Consider the following 16,818-nt stretch of genomic DNA (forward strand, 5'->3'; position numbering starts at 1 on the left):
AGTTTCTGTTCAGAATTCCTGTGTGCCAGGCACTGGGCCATGAGCTTTAAGTGTTTGAGTTTGTTTTAAACACCTCACGACAGCCTATGAAGTCGTTTTCATTATTATCCCCACTTTGCCGTTGAAGAAACTGAGGCCCAGGGAGGAGGTTAAGGATCTTGGCCAGAGTCACATAGCTACTAAGTGGCGGAGCCAGGATTTAACCTTTGACGGTGTGATTTTCAAGCCCAGTGCTCTTAGCTACTTACCTACTGAATGACTTGTGCACTGTGCCAAGTTTGGGGGTTACAGAAATCAGACAGACACTGCCTCCCCTCAGGGAGTTCACAGGCTGGTGAGATGGACTTGTGAGCAGGCCACTCAATGCAGTGTGAAGGTAGAGTGGACCATAGTGCACAACTTTTCCATCCCAGCCAGTCCTGAGCTGAGCCTTGAAAGAGGAGTAGAAATTAGCCAGAGTAGTAAGGAGAAGGTAACATGGAGTTTCAAATGCTTGCCAAGGATTTTCACATATGTTCATTGTAGTATGTGACAACCTTGGAACAGAGGAACCCAGTTCTCAGAGAGGTTGACAGAGCTCTCAGGCAGAAGCCAGATGGAAAGCAAATCTATAAACCAATCCAATGTGCTTTACCCTGGACGATGTTTTCCCAGCAATAGTCACATTTCCTTACCTGGAATTGTCTCCTGATTTCTTTCTTCATTCAACTAGAATGGATTCCTGGATTAAATGAGAAATTGGACGAAAGATCTTTAATATCTCTTGAAACACGATTCCAAGCCTTTACCTGAAGGACAAGGCAGGAAACTAGTTGGTCTCCTTTGTGCTCATCCTGCCCCCCGCAACAACTCAGTCTCTACAGAAATTCTGTTGTCCTTAAGTTCCAGTCCAGGCATCACCTTCACCAAGACCTATTTTCATTCTGTTATTGCATGTCTTGTGGCCTTCTACTTGTTTGTGTGTATAAATTAACCAACCCTCTACTAGAGGGCAAACTCCTTGATTATGGGCACTGTTTAACTGATCTTTGTTCCTTAGAAGCACTTTATACATAGAATGTGCTCAATAAACACTTGTACAACTGAATTGAATAGTTAAAGGGTGAAATCAGCCAGAACTAAATTAGAGAAAAAAGTTTGCTCTTTCTTCCCATTTCTTTTTTTAAAAACTTATTTCTAATCGTGGCAAAATAAATATACATAACATAAAACTTAACCTTCTTTACCACTTTTAAGTGTACAGTCCAATAGTGTTAAGTATTCACACTGTTGTGCACCTGATCTCCAGAACATTTTCATACGCACTAAACAAATCCCCATTCTCTCCTTCCCCCGCCCCTGGCAACCACCATCCTACTTTCTGTTTCTATAAGCTTGACTACTCAAGATACCTGATATAAGTGGAATCATAGAACATTTGTCTTTTTGTGACTGGCTTATTTCACTTAGCATAATGTCCTCTAGATTCATCCATGTTGTAGCATGTATCAGAATTTCCATCCTTTTTAAGGCTGAATAATATTCAACTGTATGTATATACCACGTTTTGTTTCTCCATTCATCCGTGGTTGGATAGTTGGGTTGCCTTCACTTTTTTGGCTATTGTAAATTTTTTTCCCCTTTTAAAAATAAATGCAGATATTTTTAAGTTGATCTTGGTACGTCTAACTTTTGCCTTGCCTTCTTGGCAGCCTCTCTGAGAAGCAGATGTTGGGGAGCACAGGGATGTGGCTGTTCAGACACCAATTCTGTCGAAATCTGTTTCAGCCTCTGTGAAAGAGAAAAATCTTTAATCTCGGTATTATGTTTGTGGGCTAGTATTGGCCAATAGCTCCCTCTATCAGTCAGTCTGTCCAAAACATTTTATCACATGTTCCAAGTGAAAACTGTGGAGAAGGCCAGGAACTAGGATTCAGTGACCCTCTGAATGAAGAAATATTCTCTGCTTTCAAGGCATTTAAAGTCTCCTGCAGGAAATAAACCAGACTTTGGGCAGCGGTCCCAGGACTGCTGGGGAGTCCCTGAGACTCTCCCAGGGGGTCCACCAAGTCCTCTCTTTTCTAACTACCAATCTGTGTGAGGTTGAATTTTCTTCCTTTGCTTCCTTCTCTTCCAAAACATCATATTGCCACAGACTGAATGCAGAAGCATTGTAAGAATCCATTTGCCTTCTACTAAACCAGACATTAAGGAATTTTGCAAAAATGTAACACAATGTCACTCTTTTTGCAACATTTTTTTGTTTTGTACTGGAAAATATAGCTATTTTCCTTAAAAATGTTATTTCTGGGCTTCCCTGGTGGTGCAGTGGTTGAGAGTCCGCCTGCCGATGCAGGGGACACGGGTTTGTGTCCCGGTCCGGGAGGGTCCCACATGCCGCGGAGCTGCTGAGCCTGCGCACCCAGAGCCTGTGCTCCGCAACGGGAGAGGTTCCAACAACGAGAGGCCCACGTACCGCAAAAAAAAAAAAAAGTTATTTCTGTTAACATGTTTTGGGTTTATTATTATTTTTTAATGATTTACAAATAAATCTTAAAATTTTAATGTCTAATATGGTAAATTATATCGATAGATATAACCCTCATAAATAAGGTCTTTGGGTCCTCAATAATTTTTAAATTAGAGGAAAATTCTCGGAGGCAACTTCAGTAGGATGAAATAAACAAGAGTGGATTATAAAACACTACAACGCAAACCCCAAAGAACCCTAAACAGGCATGCAGGTTTACAAAGCCACGAAGTCATAAAGCTCCTTTCCAAGTTGATTGAGAACGTTGGAAGTTAGTGGAGAAGCTGAAATTCCAGCCTAATTCACTACTTGTTTGCTCTGCACATATGTAGGGAACGTCCACTGCCGGCAGACACCACTGATAATTGCAGCTACCATTTCTTGATGGCCACATGCCAGTCATTAAACAAGGTACTTTGAATTACCTGTCTCATTCAGTGCTCACAACACCTAATATAGATGTTATTAAATCCATCTTACGGGGCTTCCCTGGTGGCGCAGTGGTTGAGAGTCCGCCTGCTGATGCAGGGGACATGGGTTCGTGCCCTGGTCTGGGAAGATCCCACATGCCGCGGAGCGGCTGGGCCCGTGAGCCATGGCCGTGGAGCCTGTGTGTCCGGAGGCTGTGCTCCGCAACGGGAGAGGCCACAACAGTGACAGGCTCGCGTAAAGCAAAAAAAAAAAAAAGAGAGGCTCAGATTCGTAACTTGCCGAAAGCCTAGCTGTTTTAAGTGACAAAACTGGCATCTGAATGTAGGTCTTCGTAGCTCCTGTTCTTCCCACTAAGCCATGCTACCTCTCCTATTTCAAATAGTAAGTCAACCAAAACAAAGCAAAAAAACCTTAAACTATACACTAAACAAGATAGAGACATCTAAGGCCTAAGAGGAGACCTTTAAAAACCACCTGTTGCAGAATTAGCCGCCCTCCTACTAGGGATAAGCTAGGATGTGGTTGATTTAATTATTTCTGATGGACAAAGAATATTTTATTTATTACTGGTGCATGTTTATATTGTAATTATGGTGTTCAGGCAATACATCAACCTCATATAGTTATTTAAATTTGGATGACCTGCTGTTCTCATGAAGACTTCTTTACGGATCAAACTTTGAGTAAAAACCCAATCATATGCACAGAATATTTTTAGAAGTATACAAAAGACTGGAAACAGTGACTGCTTCTGGGGAGAACTTAGTGACTGAGAGTCAGTGTGAAAGGAAACTTATCTTTTTTTTTTTTTTTTTGGCCATGCTGAGCGGCTTGTGGGATCTTAGTCTTAGTTCCCCAACCATCCCTGACCAAGGATTGAACCCATGACCCCTGCAATGGAAGTACGGAGTCCTAACCACTGGACCACCAGGGAATTCCCAGGAAACTTACTTTTCACTGTATACCTTTTGTACCTTTTTTTTTTAAATTTATTTAATTTATTTATTTTTGGCTGCATTGGGGCTCTGTTGCTGAGTGCGGGCCTTCTCCAGTTGTGGCGAGCGGGGGCTACTCTTCGTTGCGGTGCGCGAGCATCTCATTGCCGTGGCTTCTCCTGCTGCAGAGCATGGGCTCTAGGCACGTGGGCTTCAGTAGTGGTGGCTAGTGGGCTCTAGAGTGCAGGCTCAGCAGTTGTGGTACACGGGCCTAGTTGCTCCGCGGCATGTGGGATCTTCCCAGACCAGGGCTCGAACCCGTGTCCCCTGCATTGGCAGGCGGATTCTTAACCACTGTGCCACCAGGGAAGCCCGTCTTGTACCTTTTTATGTTGTACTATATATATATTACTTCTTTAAAAAAAAACAAATTAATTTAAAAGAACAATGAACAAAGACCCAAGCCATTACCCGATTGGAACTGCTCAAAGTCTGTAGCATCAGCAGAGTATGAAGGACTCTTGGTTAGTACAGTTCTGCCGGGTTCCCAGAAGATTTGGTTACTTATTTGCCTACCCAACTCACATGGAAACTCTGTAGCTGAACATCTCAACCCAAGTGCACTATGAAAGCAGACATTCAGAATCAGTTATGTGAAGTTTAAAAGTTTGGAGTTTTCCCAAAATAGCACAGGGGACTCACTCAAGTAAATGGACATCTGCAAATTTGATGCAAAGGTCAGTAGGAAACTGCTTAATTCAAACTCATTCCAGGAAACATGCTAAAACCCCCCAGGCCAAAACCTTGATAAGCAGGCCCACCCAGCTGGCATTCTGCAGTCTCCATTTCCTGCAGCAGCCCAAACATGATATTGCTGCCTTTAAACACTCCCGCTTTGTTCAAGAACCAGCATTTATCCAAACTCCCTGGAGAAAAACTTTCCCCTCTGCTCCTTCAGACAAACGCACTGCCAATCTCCTTAGAAAGACAATAGCTAACATTTGCTGAGTTCTCTGTGCTTTACACGCAGTATCTCAAGTAGTAAGTCTGACAACTCTGTGAAGTAGGTACTCTTGTCTTCCTTTCTTTCCCTTTCTTTCTTTTTTCTTTCCTCTTTCTCCTTCCTTCTTTCTTCTTAATAAATGTGTTTACTTATTTTTGGCTGCGTTGGGTCTTCGTTGCTGCACACCGTCTTTCTTTAGTTGCGGCAAGCGGGGGCTACTCTTCATTGCAGTGCACGGGCTTCTCATTGCAGGGGCTTCTCTTGCTGCGGAGCACAGGCTCTAGGCGCGCAGGCTTCAGTAGTTGTGGCACACGGGCTCAGTAGTTGTGGCGCATGGGCTTAGTTGCGCCACAGCATGTGGGATCTTCCCAGACCAGGGCTCAAACCCATGTCCCCTACGTTGGCAGGCAGATTCTTAACCACTGCGCCACCAGTGGAAGTCCCAGAGGTAGGTACTCTTCATCTCCATTTTATAAATGACAAACCTGAGGCCCAGAGAGGTTTGGCCATTTGCCCAGGGTCACACAGCTAGAAGCCGACTGAGCTGGGATTAGAGCTCTCAGTTGATGTCAAATTCCCACTCTTGATCATGCACTATTATTCACATGGCTGATGATAAAAAGCCTGGTGTGACTTGGGGAGATTACAGCTCTCAAAGCTCTTATCCATCACTTGTATTGAACAAAGTTGCTGAAAAGAAACCAAATCTAACTCTTAGGAAATACAATTTAAGTTTCATGGTGAGCGTAATGGCTGGAGCCTAGGGCCCAGACCAGGCATCAGAAGATGTCATCCTACTACAAATATGATCTAGTTTGAAATCTGACTTTTATGCAAATTTGGGGCCCTGAAACATGTGTTGTTCGAGAATGAAGACAAAACCTCAAATTAGAAAAATAAACCACAGCCCTTGCTGGTTGACCTACTTGTTATGCTCCCTAGACATACGGTTCAGTGTGCTAACATAGCCACCATGTTTTGGGCACCTGCTCTATTTTATGTGCTGTGTGTATGTATGCATCCTAATCCACAATTTCCCAAATTTACCTAGTCATAAGCATCATACAAGGGCCATGTGAAAAATACAGATGCACACGAGACCTGAAGAGTTCTCTCTTCAGACGTACTGTATCACAGAATCTCCAGGCAAGAGGTGGAGACTATTTTAGCAACCACCCACGTGACTCCTAAAATCAGGGGGATCTGGTGGACTGCTACTTTAATTTTCAGCCTTGAAGATCAGCGTTTCCAGCTTCTTACATAGACTAGAGAAACAGAGGGTCATCAAAATGGCTGTCTGAAGACCACAGCAGGACTTGAATCGAGATCCGTCTGGCTACGGAGCCAGTATCATTCCGCCTACTCTTAAATCAATGCCACAGTCAGAGCATGCATATTGAGTTCTGTGGTTTGTGATCTTAGCAATCTTTTGTGAAAAATCATTCCTTCTTTGAGTGCAAAGTGAATGTCAGAATTTGAAATAGAAGTTAATTGAACAATAATAGCGATATTAGAATTTATACACTCCCACTATCAAAGTGTGCTCAGAAATAGCCCATTTGATCATGGCATTTTATTTCTGCATTTAACATGAGACACGAAGGCAATGAAGGTATTACCATCTTTTCACTCTGAGAAAATGGAAGCTCAGAGATGAGCTGTTTGCTCAAAGGCCTTTGACTGTCCAGTGGTAGAGCTGGGATTGGAGCTTGACCACTGGTGACAATGCTTTTCCCACTAAGCACTAATGCTTTTACTGCTACAGACACGTAAATTCTTCTCTGTTCCATATAAATGTGTAGGCTCTTGTCAGACTCCAGTAAAGGGCTGACTTAAGAGCAGGAGGCACACCAGAGGCAGATGGCTGTGGGAGGTGAATGTCCTTTGATGCACCGAGGCCTGGGTTCAAATCCCAGCTCTATCTCTTAGGCTCTCTGGGATTTGGACAATTAACCTCAACTCATTTTCTTCACCAGTCAAAATGGGAAATAACTCATTCAATCAACATTTATTAAGAAACACCAGAGTGTCAGATAAACCCTGTGTTACTAGAGAGCCATAAAAGGCTGTTTAATGCATTAATCAATAGATTATTTATCCCAGGGTTGGCAAGGGAGGATTCTAGATGTGGCTCCGAAGCTAATCGTAAAGAATGACTAGAAGTTAGACCTGGGGTCTAAAACTCAGATGCCACTGGGGGTAGACAACAGGGTACCCTGGCTCCACACAACTGATGCTGCGCAGGATCAGGGCCTCATGCAGCTAGATGAAGCACAAGATCTGGATTTCTCTGTGATCTCATAAGTTTTAAATGTTGGAAATTAAATTATGAAAACAACAGAAGGACAAGCAAAATCTATTTGTAAACCAAGTCTTGCCTGTAGACTGTCAGTTTTCTGAGTTAGCCCCGGGAAAGAGGAGGGCATTTCAGTCACATGGAAATAGCATTAGCAAGGTCAAGACTTGGGCAGGGCAGCTGGGTCCGCGAGCTGCATGCCCTTGGGTTTGGTTGGGGTGTGAGGGAGAGGAAGCTGGCCAGAGAGCAGACTGGCAGGCTTGAGGGTGAGTGCTGAGCAGCACTGCCCTCTGTGTGTGCCAGTTCACAGCCGGACCTACACTGAGTGGGACAACCTCTGCATCAGGGACCAGAGCCCTGTCCTGTCTGCCCCGTCGGCGTGAGGGTCCAGGCAGGAGCAGGGCTGTCTTAACCTCACTGCTGCTATATTGTGCTGCCCTGTAGATTAAGCATGTGAAAGACTGGCAGTGGGGAACTGAAAGTAAGATGGATTTTATCTAAAAGGCAATAAATATGTTTTGGAACAAGAAAACGTGTCCAATTTTTATTCATAAAATTATTAATCGAAACAGCAAAAGTAGATATACAGAGCCACATATCAATAATGAAACAGGAAGAAAATGAAATGTTCCAGAGACACCTGGAAAAGTTTCAAAGAAATACACACCAGGCAAAAGAATCTACAGATAAACCGTGGTTGCACAAAAGGTTATATTCATTCCTGCATTTTCTCAATAAGTTCTTCCTTATATTTGCCTTTCTCTTTTCCAACTTGTCGAGATTTGGCTTTGCGTTCAAGAATTTTTTTCCGATCTTTGTCCAGTTTTAGCCTGGTGATAACCACCTGTTAGCATGAGAGAACAAACAGATATTGAATATATATATACTTTTTTTAAGGAGAAAGGACTTATAACCAGCATATCTTCCCTCGACAACAGTAGCTTGGATTCCTTCTGCTACCCAATGCCCAGCTCCTAACTCTTGAGGATCTAGAAGACCATTTAGATAATTTAGTGGTACAAAGTGTCATTTAGCTTGTGAAACATTATACTACCCACATGGATGGTTTGTCTATCCATGTTGGCAGTATAATTTGCCCTTGGCTGGCAAAATGCGTTGTTTTAAAAATACCTGCATTCCCACCAGCTGCTGGGCAATACAGAGATCATAAAGATGAGTGAGACCCAACCATTCTGCCCTTGAGGATCTGAAACTCTGGAGGGGAGACCCTACAATATAACGTATAAAATGGGAGGTTAAAGGAGGAACAGCATGTTCCACCAGGTGGGTGTGAGGGCCGAAGGAAGAGGTGTTCTCTCTTCTCCCTCTGGACACTCTCTAGTGGGAAAGTGATGCCTGGAATGCCTGGAACACTCTTGCTACCAGCTTGCAGATGGGGCCTTCACCAAGGATGACAAAACAGACAGGGAAAGGAACTGGATCCCTCATGATATCACTAAGCCAGTGAACCAACCAAGCCTTCCTCCCAAGGAAGTCCTTACCATGGCCGCCTGTGCAGAAAGTACCAACAGCCAACAACTCTAGTAGGAATGCTATGCTATACGCCCACTACCACTGCGCAGTCCCAGGCCATACCTTGCTTGGGTGAATGCCCACGTGGACAGTTGTGCCATTAGCCTTCTCACGCTGCACCCGCTCGATGTAGATGACATATTTCTTTCTGTACACCTGGACTACCTTGCCAATTTGCTGACCTTTGTAGTGTCCTCGAACCACCTGAGAGAAAATACAAAAGAGAATTCTCCCCATTTCTAATGCTTGAACATCATAGTGAGGAAACTAATTATCAGGAACACACAGGCTAAAAATAGAACTTTTTGTATTCAGTCAAATTTTGAATTTTGATTCAATCAAAATCAGCTGGGTTTTTTTTTTTTTTTGGTATAAATCTGCTTTGTATTATTCTAAGTCAGGTGGAAATTCTTTGCCTGTATTTTTTTCTTCTCTTACCTGAACAAAACATTCCTTGAACTAAGATGGTCATCACATGACTAGTCCTGAGAGTAAAAAAATATAATCGCTGTACATCTAAAACTAATACATGTTAGGGACTTCCCTGGTGGTCCAGTGGTTAAGAATCCACCTGCCAGTGCAGGGGACATGGGTTCGATTCCTGGTCTAGGAAGATCCCACATGCCGTGGAGCAACTAAGCCTGTGTACCATAACTACTAAGCCCACATGCCACAACTACTGAACTCCCTGCGCTCTAGGGCCCGTGTGCCACAACTACTGAAGCCCATGCGTCTAGAGCCCATGATCCACAACAAGAGAAGCCACCACAATGAGAAGCCCGTGCACTGCAACGAAGAGTAGCCCCCGCTCGCCGCAACTAGAGAAAGCCCGCACACAGCTACGAAGATCCAGCGCAGCCAAAAATAAATATTAAAAATAAATAAATAAATAAAACTAATACGTCTTATACATCAATTATAGCTCAATTTTTTACAAAAAGTAAAATAAAAAAAATATATAATCACTCTCAAGATCTAAACAGAGAATGGTTAAAGAAATTATACTTAGTAACTGAATCACTTTGCTGTACACCAGAAACTAACACAACATTGTAAATCAACTATACTTCAATTTAAAAAAAAATTATATTGAGATTCTCAGGCAACCATCTAAAACCCCATGTTTTCAAAAAACAATTTATGACCAAGGAAAATGCTCAAGATATGACCTTTAGAGAAAAAAGAATACAAGGCTATATATATAGTCTGAATCTTATGTGTATATGCTTCATATATGTATATGGCATGTAACATGAGATGAAGATATATCCAAATGTCAATAATGGTTGCCATTAGGAAGGAAGGAGAATTACTGAGGACTATTTTTTAATTTATGTTCTTCTAAATTTCAAGATTTCTACAATTAATACAAATATTTTATAGTCAGAAAAAAAAAACGTTAAATTAAAATCTTGTGAGCTACTTCTGCAACTAAAAATCAGCTCATGCTCCAATTCTATTCAAAAACTAACTAGATTACGGTTTCCCTAAAAATGTAGCCATATAAGCACAGAGGAAATACCACATGTAAAGAATTGGCGAATCTCAATACTCCTAAAATGTCTACCTACATTGTTCAGATTACTCACCACGGTGATTTTCAGGTTGAAAAGACAACAGCCATGCATGTCTCACTGAAGATCCACCACAGTCTACGTGACCAGAGACCCTCACATGGAAAAAGTAGGTGAAAAAGCCCCTATTAAGTATCATCCTGATTGAAGAAAGGTGTTAATAAAAGGAGTCAAAGGGACACCCGTGATAAAGAGCAGTGGACAAACGCTAGACCCAGCGAGGAGGGAGACAGGATAAGACTCGATCGACTGTGGAAAGGTGAGGGAGAAGAGGCGAGGATGACATCCAGAGTCTGGCTGGGCAACTGGATGGATGGATGTGCCTTTCCCGGAGGCATGGAACATGAAAATTCCATACAGAGCGGGAAGGCCAACTGGGCTGGTGACAAAGACCTGCGAGTCATCCGAAGAGATGGCAACTCAAAGCTTGATTTTACTTAGGGAGCTGGTGGTACGGGAATGTAGAAATCTAAGAAAAGCCAACATTTTGGAAGAGCTTACGAAAGAGACTGAAGTGGCCAGGAAGAATGGCAAACCAGGAAGTGTGGTGTTAGAGTAGCCAAGACAAGAAGGTCAAATGCCCTAGGATGGTCAACTGCTAGAAGGATAAAGTAACAGATGACAACAAGCTGGTCACTGGTGGTCATGGCTACAGTGCTTTCGGTGGAGCAGTGGGATGGAAGCCGTTACGATAAGGCAATGAGTTCACCGGAGGTGAGAAGACGAAGGTGAAAAAAGACTGACCCAAGGAGCTTGGATCTGAAGAGGATGAGAGAGAGGACACATGTTCAACGTGGATGTGAAGTTAAGGGATAATTTTCTATTTTTAAAGAGGGGGAAACATGAATATGTTTAAATACTGATGAGAAGGAACAAGTATGGAGGAAGAGGTAAAGGAAACTGTAGAGAAAGGGGATAATGGATAGAAGGATCTCAAGAGGGCAGAAGAGAGTGGTGGATGTCACATGCAGTGGCAGCAGGATAGCTTACACAGAAGCAGAGATTTCTCTTTCACTGTAACAGGAGAGAATGAAGATGGGAGGGGTGCAACTGCAGGTAAGCCAGAGGGTGTGGAGCCGGGAGTTGTGCAAGATCCTGGACGATAGTTCGAATTTCCTCTGTAAAGCAGGAGGCATAGTCAACTGCTCAGAGAGAGAGGTAGGTGAGACTTAGAAGATCCCAAGAGAGAAAAGGCAGTTTTAACAAACCTAATTGGGACGATTTTATTCTCCTGCTCAGAGAAGTGCTTACCCAGTATGGCCTTTGGAGTTAAGAGACCTGGATTCCTGGCTCAGACACTCATTTTCTATATTATTCTTTATTACTTTACCTGAGTTTCATTTTCTTCATATCTAAAAAGGAAACCATTCATAACCCCACAGGCATTAAAAAAACGGCAGCTCCTTCTCCCCTGCCCTCCTTCTCCTTTTTTTTTTTTTACACATTTAAAAAAAATTTATTTATTTAATTTATTTATATTTGGCTGTGTTGGGTCTTCATTGCTGCGCACCATCTTTCTCTAGTTGCGGCGAGCAGGAGCTACTCTTCGTTGCGGTGCACAGGCTTCCCATTGCAGTGGCCTCTCTTGTTTCAGAGCACGGGCTCTAGGCGCATGGGCTTCAGTAGTTGTAGCACGTGGGCTCAGTAGTTGTGGCTCACAGGCTCTAGAGCGCAGGCTCAGTAGTTGTGGTACATGGGCTTAGTTGCTCCACGGCATGTGGGATCTTCCCGGACCAGGGCTCGAACCCGTGTCCCCTGTGTTGGCACGTGGATTCTTAACCACTGTACCACCTGGGAAGCCCCTGCCCTCCTTTTCTTTATCTCATCTTCCAATTCCAACCCGTCAACAGTCTTCATCCATTCAATAAATATTGATTGTGCCCCTGTTGTGTGCCAGGCTCTGCACTGAGGTCAGGTAACAAAAAAGAAGAGTTCTCTGGCCTCACGGAGCTTAGTCTGATGGGTAGTAGGCAGCTGAGAGGTAAACATGCAAATATATAATCCTAACTGGAACAGGGCACATGGGAAGATACTGAGATGATAAAAAATGGTCTACGTCATATTAGGGTGACGCTACATGGTTTTACATCTGCCAAAACTCACCTGTGCATTTCACTGTATGTAAATGATGCCTCAGTTTTTTTAAAAAATGATCTCAAATTGTGTTCACTGCTATGAAAAAAGAATAAAGGATGCTATACTAAAATACTGAGTAAAGTATCTGGGAAGGCTTTTCTGAGGAACTGACATTAATATAAGACCTGCAAAAGGAGGAGTTAGCCAGGTAAAGGGGAGAAGAGCACTCCAGGCAGAGGGAGCATTCTGGACAAAGACGCAGAGAGAGAAAGATTTAGGTGCATTTAAGGACCTGAAAAGACCAATGTGTTTGAAGTACAGAGCACGTGGGGGATAATAAGATGAGATGAGGTCAGAGAACTAGACCTGGACTGGCTCACGCAGGGCCTTGTCAGAGATTTCGATTTTACCGTCAGCACATCAAGCACCACTGATAGGTTTTAAGCAGGATCTGATTTGCAAACAATGCCACTCTGTGGAGAATGGACTACAGTAACAGTGGAAGCTACAGATGCTTTGAACTAAAATGGAAATACAAAGAAGTGGTCAGATTCAAGAGGTATTTTGGAGGTAAAATCAACAAGACTTAGTGATCGATTAGAAGAGAGGGGTTAGGGAAAGTTAATAATAATTTAAAGGTTTATGATATACCTAAGTGGGGAGATAGAAGTGTCACTTACTGAGGTGTGAAAGATGGGACGAGAATCAGATTTTAGAGGCAGTGGGAATATCAGGATCTCATGCATAAGAAGCTTGAGATGTCTGTGAGATATCCAAATACAGATGTTCAGCAGGCAGTTAGATCTACAGCTCTGTGGTCAGAAAAGTAGTTTGGACTGGGATGTAAAAGAGGAAGGTGTTAGCACAGAGCAGACATTTAAAACTTTAGGAATAAATATTACCATCTAGGTAGACCACGTAGGCCAGCCAGTGGAAGACCAGGTGCAGGCCCTGTGACAAACTCCAGCATTTAGGGAGCAGGCAGAGGAGAAATAGCCAGCAAAGGAGTCTGGGAAGTTGCAAGTAAATTGTGAGCCTGAAGTGTCACAGAAGCTAAAAAGAGAAGCTGTTTCAAGAAGTAAGGTGGAGCAACCTATGCCAAATGCTGCTGAAAAAGTCAAGGACAGGGCTTCCCTGGTGGCGCAGTGGTTAAGAATCCGCCTGCCAATGCAGGGGACATGGGTTCGAGCCCTGGTCCGGGAAGATCCCACACGCCGCAGAGCAACTAAGCCCGTGCGCCACAACTGCTGAGCCTGCACTCTAGGGCCCGTGAGCCACAACTACTGAGCTCGCGTGCTACAACTACTGAAGCCCACGCACCGAGAGCCCATGCTCCACAAGAGAAGCCACGGCAATGAGAAGCCCGTGCACCACAATGAAGAGTAGCCCCCGCTCGCTGCAACTAGAGAAAGTCCACACGCAGCTACAAAGACTCAACGCAGCCAGAAAAAAAACAAAAACAAAAGTCAAGGACAGTGAGACCAAGATGTGACCACTGAATTTAGTCACAAAGAGGTCAGTGGGGACTTCCCTGGTGGCACAGTGGTTAAGAGTCTGCCGCCAATTCAGGGGACACGGGTTCAAGCCCTGGTCCGGGACGATCCCACATGCTGTGGAACAACTAAGCCCATGCGCCACAACTACTGAGCCTGCACTCTACACCCCGCGAGCCGCAACTAGTGAGCCCACGTGCCACAAGTACTGAAGCCCACGCGCCTAGAGCCCATGCCCCACAACAAGAGAAGCCCGTGCACCGCAAGAAAGAGAAAGCCCCACGCAGCAATGAAGACCCAATGCAGCAATAAGTAAATACATACATACATACATAAATAAATAAGAGGTTATTGGTGATCTCAGCCAAGAGCAGTTTCTATAAAGTAAAGAATCCAGATTTTCCAGGTCTCTTGCAAAACTGAAGAATCTGACAACAACTGAACGTAACTGAAGAGTCTTCATTTCCCTAGCGCAGCAATGGGCTGAGGGTATATGACTATCTCCCTTAAAAGAGCCCACTTCCTTTAATTTGCCTAACTAGACCCTAGAGGCATTTGCAATCCCCCCCATTCTAGAACATGCCTGATGGGAAGGATCCAGGAGAGAAGAGGTTGAACCCTACTTCTGAATTATTTTTTTCTATGCTATTCCTGTTACAATCTCAGCCTAACTTATCCCCTGCTTCCAGTCTTTTCCTCCTCAAAGCTTCAGAGTCCCAGTGCCTTAGGTGATCCACCAAATCCCTTACTTCATTCTCTAAAACAATGGTTCTCAACTGGGGGAGGGTGGCAGGGGTGGATTTTGCTCCCCAGAGACACTGGGCAACACCTGGAAATATTTCTGCTTGTCATAACTGTGAGGAGGTGCTACTGGCATCTAGTGGGGAGAGACCAGGGATGCTGCTAAACATCCTACAGTGCACAGGAGAGCTCAGCACAACAAAGAATTATCCAGCCCAAGAAGTCAATAGTGCTGAGGTTTTAAGAGGGGCCTGTAGGTCCTGTGCACTGTTAGTGTTCTAGGGAACACTGCCTGGTAAGTGCTCAATAAATATTCCCTCAAGGAATGAACATAGCCCCTGTCTATTTTACTCACCCTCACTTCCCCTCTCTACTACACATCCTAATCCTAAGCTCCAGGCACAAAGAACAGAGGGCTTATACCTTCTCACATGGGCCGTACTCTCACAATTTCAGGCCTCTGACTTGCTGCTGCTTCTCCATTCTCCCTGCCAAGTCCAGCACCATCAAATGCCCAGCTTCCACTAAACTCAATGATAACAAGACCCTACTCTTATTGCAAAACATTCCCCTGCAAAGTCTGGTTCAAATAGCCACCCTGGGTAATGCCTGGCAAACTAGCAGCCTCCGCAGACAAAATAAGAAAACAAGAGTTTTGCTTGGTTGGTACAGTATATTTCTCAAATTATTATTATTAAAGAATTGAGTTGGAATGCTCTAAATTAGGCTGGACAGGCGCTCTCTGGTGACTCTGGGCCCCATCTCCGGTCTAACACATCTGCAGGCTCACATTACCTGCCAGTCCTCCACGTCCAAGCACACTCGACGTTCTCAGGCAAAGGCGGCGCCCGAGCGCCACGCAGCTGGGTAACTAGAGCCCGGAGGACACATACCTGGACCTCGTCGTCCTTGCGGATGGGCATGGAGCGAACGTTGTATTTCTGCCGCAGCTCCTTGGAGAGTGGAGACGACATGATCTTCCTGCGCACGTGGGAGGGGGCATTGAAGTGACGTTTGCGGTTTTTGCTGCGGTCCGAGGTCACGAAGGGGTTGAATTTCATGGTGACGGTCTGCAAAGAAAGGCAAGGGAGAGAGAGAAGGGACGCTCAATGGGGTACCGGGGCATTCTCTGCATCCGGGACACTTCTCCCATCCCTGCGCAAGGGCTCTAGGGAGGTGGCCTCGGAAGAAGGCGACTGAAGAAAAACGAAGGATGTGAGGGGTCTGGGTGTTACACAGAGGAAAGCGTGCGTGGGGAGCACATGCTTGACTAAACGGATCTGGGCCGAAGGTGGCACTGGGACCTTGAGGCTAACCGAGGGAGGAGGGCTCGGACTGCACGGTTCGGGGTCCCGCAGAGACACCTCCAGGGAGGCAGGCAGCCCCTGCACTCACCTACCTGGCGACCGCAGGTTTCAGACCCTGGGCGCGCAAGGCCGGAAGTGAGGCTTCCTTGCCGCGCAAGCGCAGAAAGAAAGCAATGCTCCATTCCTATCGGAACGAAACTGAATAGCGTCCCCTCCGGCATGGGGTGGGATCGCAGTGCCTCGTTTTCGGGGGCCACGGGAGCGCTAGGCGGCTCCGGGAGTCATGCCTGGAACCCGGTGACTTCGTGCCGCTGGGGAGAAGGGGCACTTTTGTAGGGCCTGCAATAAAGGCTTGTTGATGTTCTTTTAATAGGTACATTATCAGTAGTCTCTCTCCTACCCCAAACTCTTTGCCCGTTACCCTCCGCAGAGGTCGTCTAGGCGTATGGTAGGGGTAATTTAACATCATGATTTAACATTGCTGTAAATGCAATCGGCTAACTTGCTTCTTCAAAATCACCGAGGAGCCTGTTCAAAATGCAGATTTTTGTGTTCCACCACAGCCCTGCAGAATCAGACAGCGTTAGGTCGGGGTCTGGGGCTCTGAATTTAGAGCAAGCACTTCCCCTCACCAAAGATTTTGAGGCGCACGCATGTTTGAGCGTCATTACAAACCAACCACTTGGCTTTGCAAAACTTCACCCCAGAGCTTCCCTGGTGGCGCAGTGGTTGAGAGTCCGCCTGCCAATGTAGGGGACACGGGTTCGTGCCCCGGTCCTGGAAGATCCCACATGGCGCGGAGTGGCTGGGCCCGTGAGCCATGGCCGCTGAGCCTGCGCGTCCGGAGCCTGTGCTCCGCAACGGGAGAGGCCACAACAGTGAGAGGCCTGCGTACCAAACAAACAAATTTCACCCCAGT

The 16,818-nt window shown here is 45.0% G+C and overlaps 1 protein-coding gene across 3 annotated transcripts; it reads right to left on the reverse strand.

The window, feature by feature from the left end:
• Positions 1 to 7,706: 7,706 nt before the first annotated feature.
• RPL26L1 (ribosomal protein L26 like 1) lies at positions 7,707 to 16,068 on the reverse strand. Of its 3 annotated transcripts, none has more exons than XM_060006791.1 (4): positions 15,992 to 16,068; positions 15,486 to 15,662; positions 8,772 to 8,912; positions 7,707 to 8,019 (listed from the first exon to the last, which is right to left on the reverse strand). In XM_060006791.1, the coding sequence occupies exons 2-4, from the start codon at positions 15,651 to 15,653 to the stop codon at positions 7,891 to 7,893; spliced, it is 438 nt and encodes a 145-aa protein (XP_059862774.1). In that variant the 5' UTR covers positions 15,654 to 15,662; positions 15,992 to 16,068; the 3' UTR covers positions 7,707 to 7,890. The 3 variants fall into 3 exon arrangements, with proteins under 3 accessions (XP_059862774.1, XP_059862776.1, XP_059862775.1); XM_060006793.1 differs by having other exon boundaries at positions 15,988 to 16,024; XM_060006792.1 differs by having other exon boundaries at positions 15,909 to 16,012.
• Between the last annotated feature and the right edge of the window lie 750 nt (positions 16,069 to 16,818).

The sequence above is a fragment of the Delphinus delphis genome, chromosome 3 (genome assembly GCF_949987515.2).
Source record: "Delphinus delphis chromosome 3, mDelDel1.2, whole genome shotgun sequence".
NCBI lineage: Eukaryota > Metazoa > Chordata > Mammalia > Artiodactyla > Delphinidae > Delphinus > Delphinus delphis.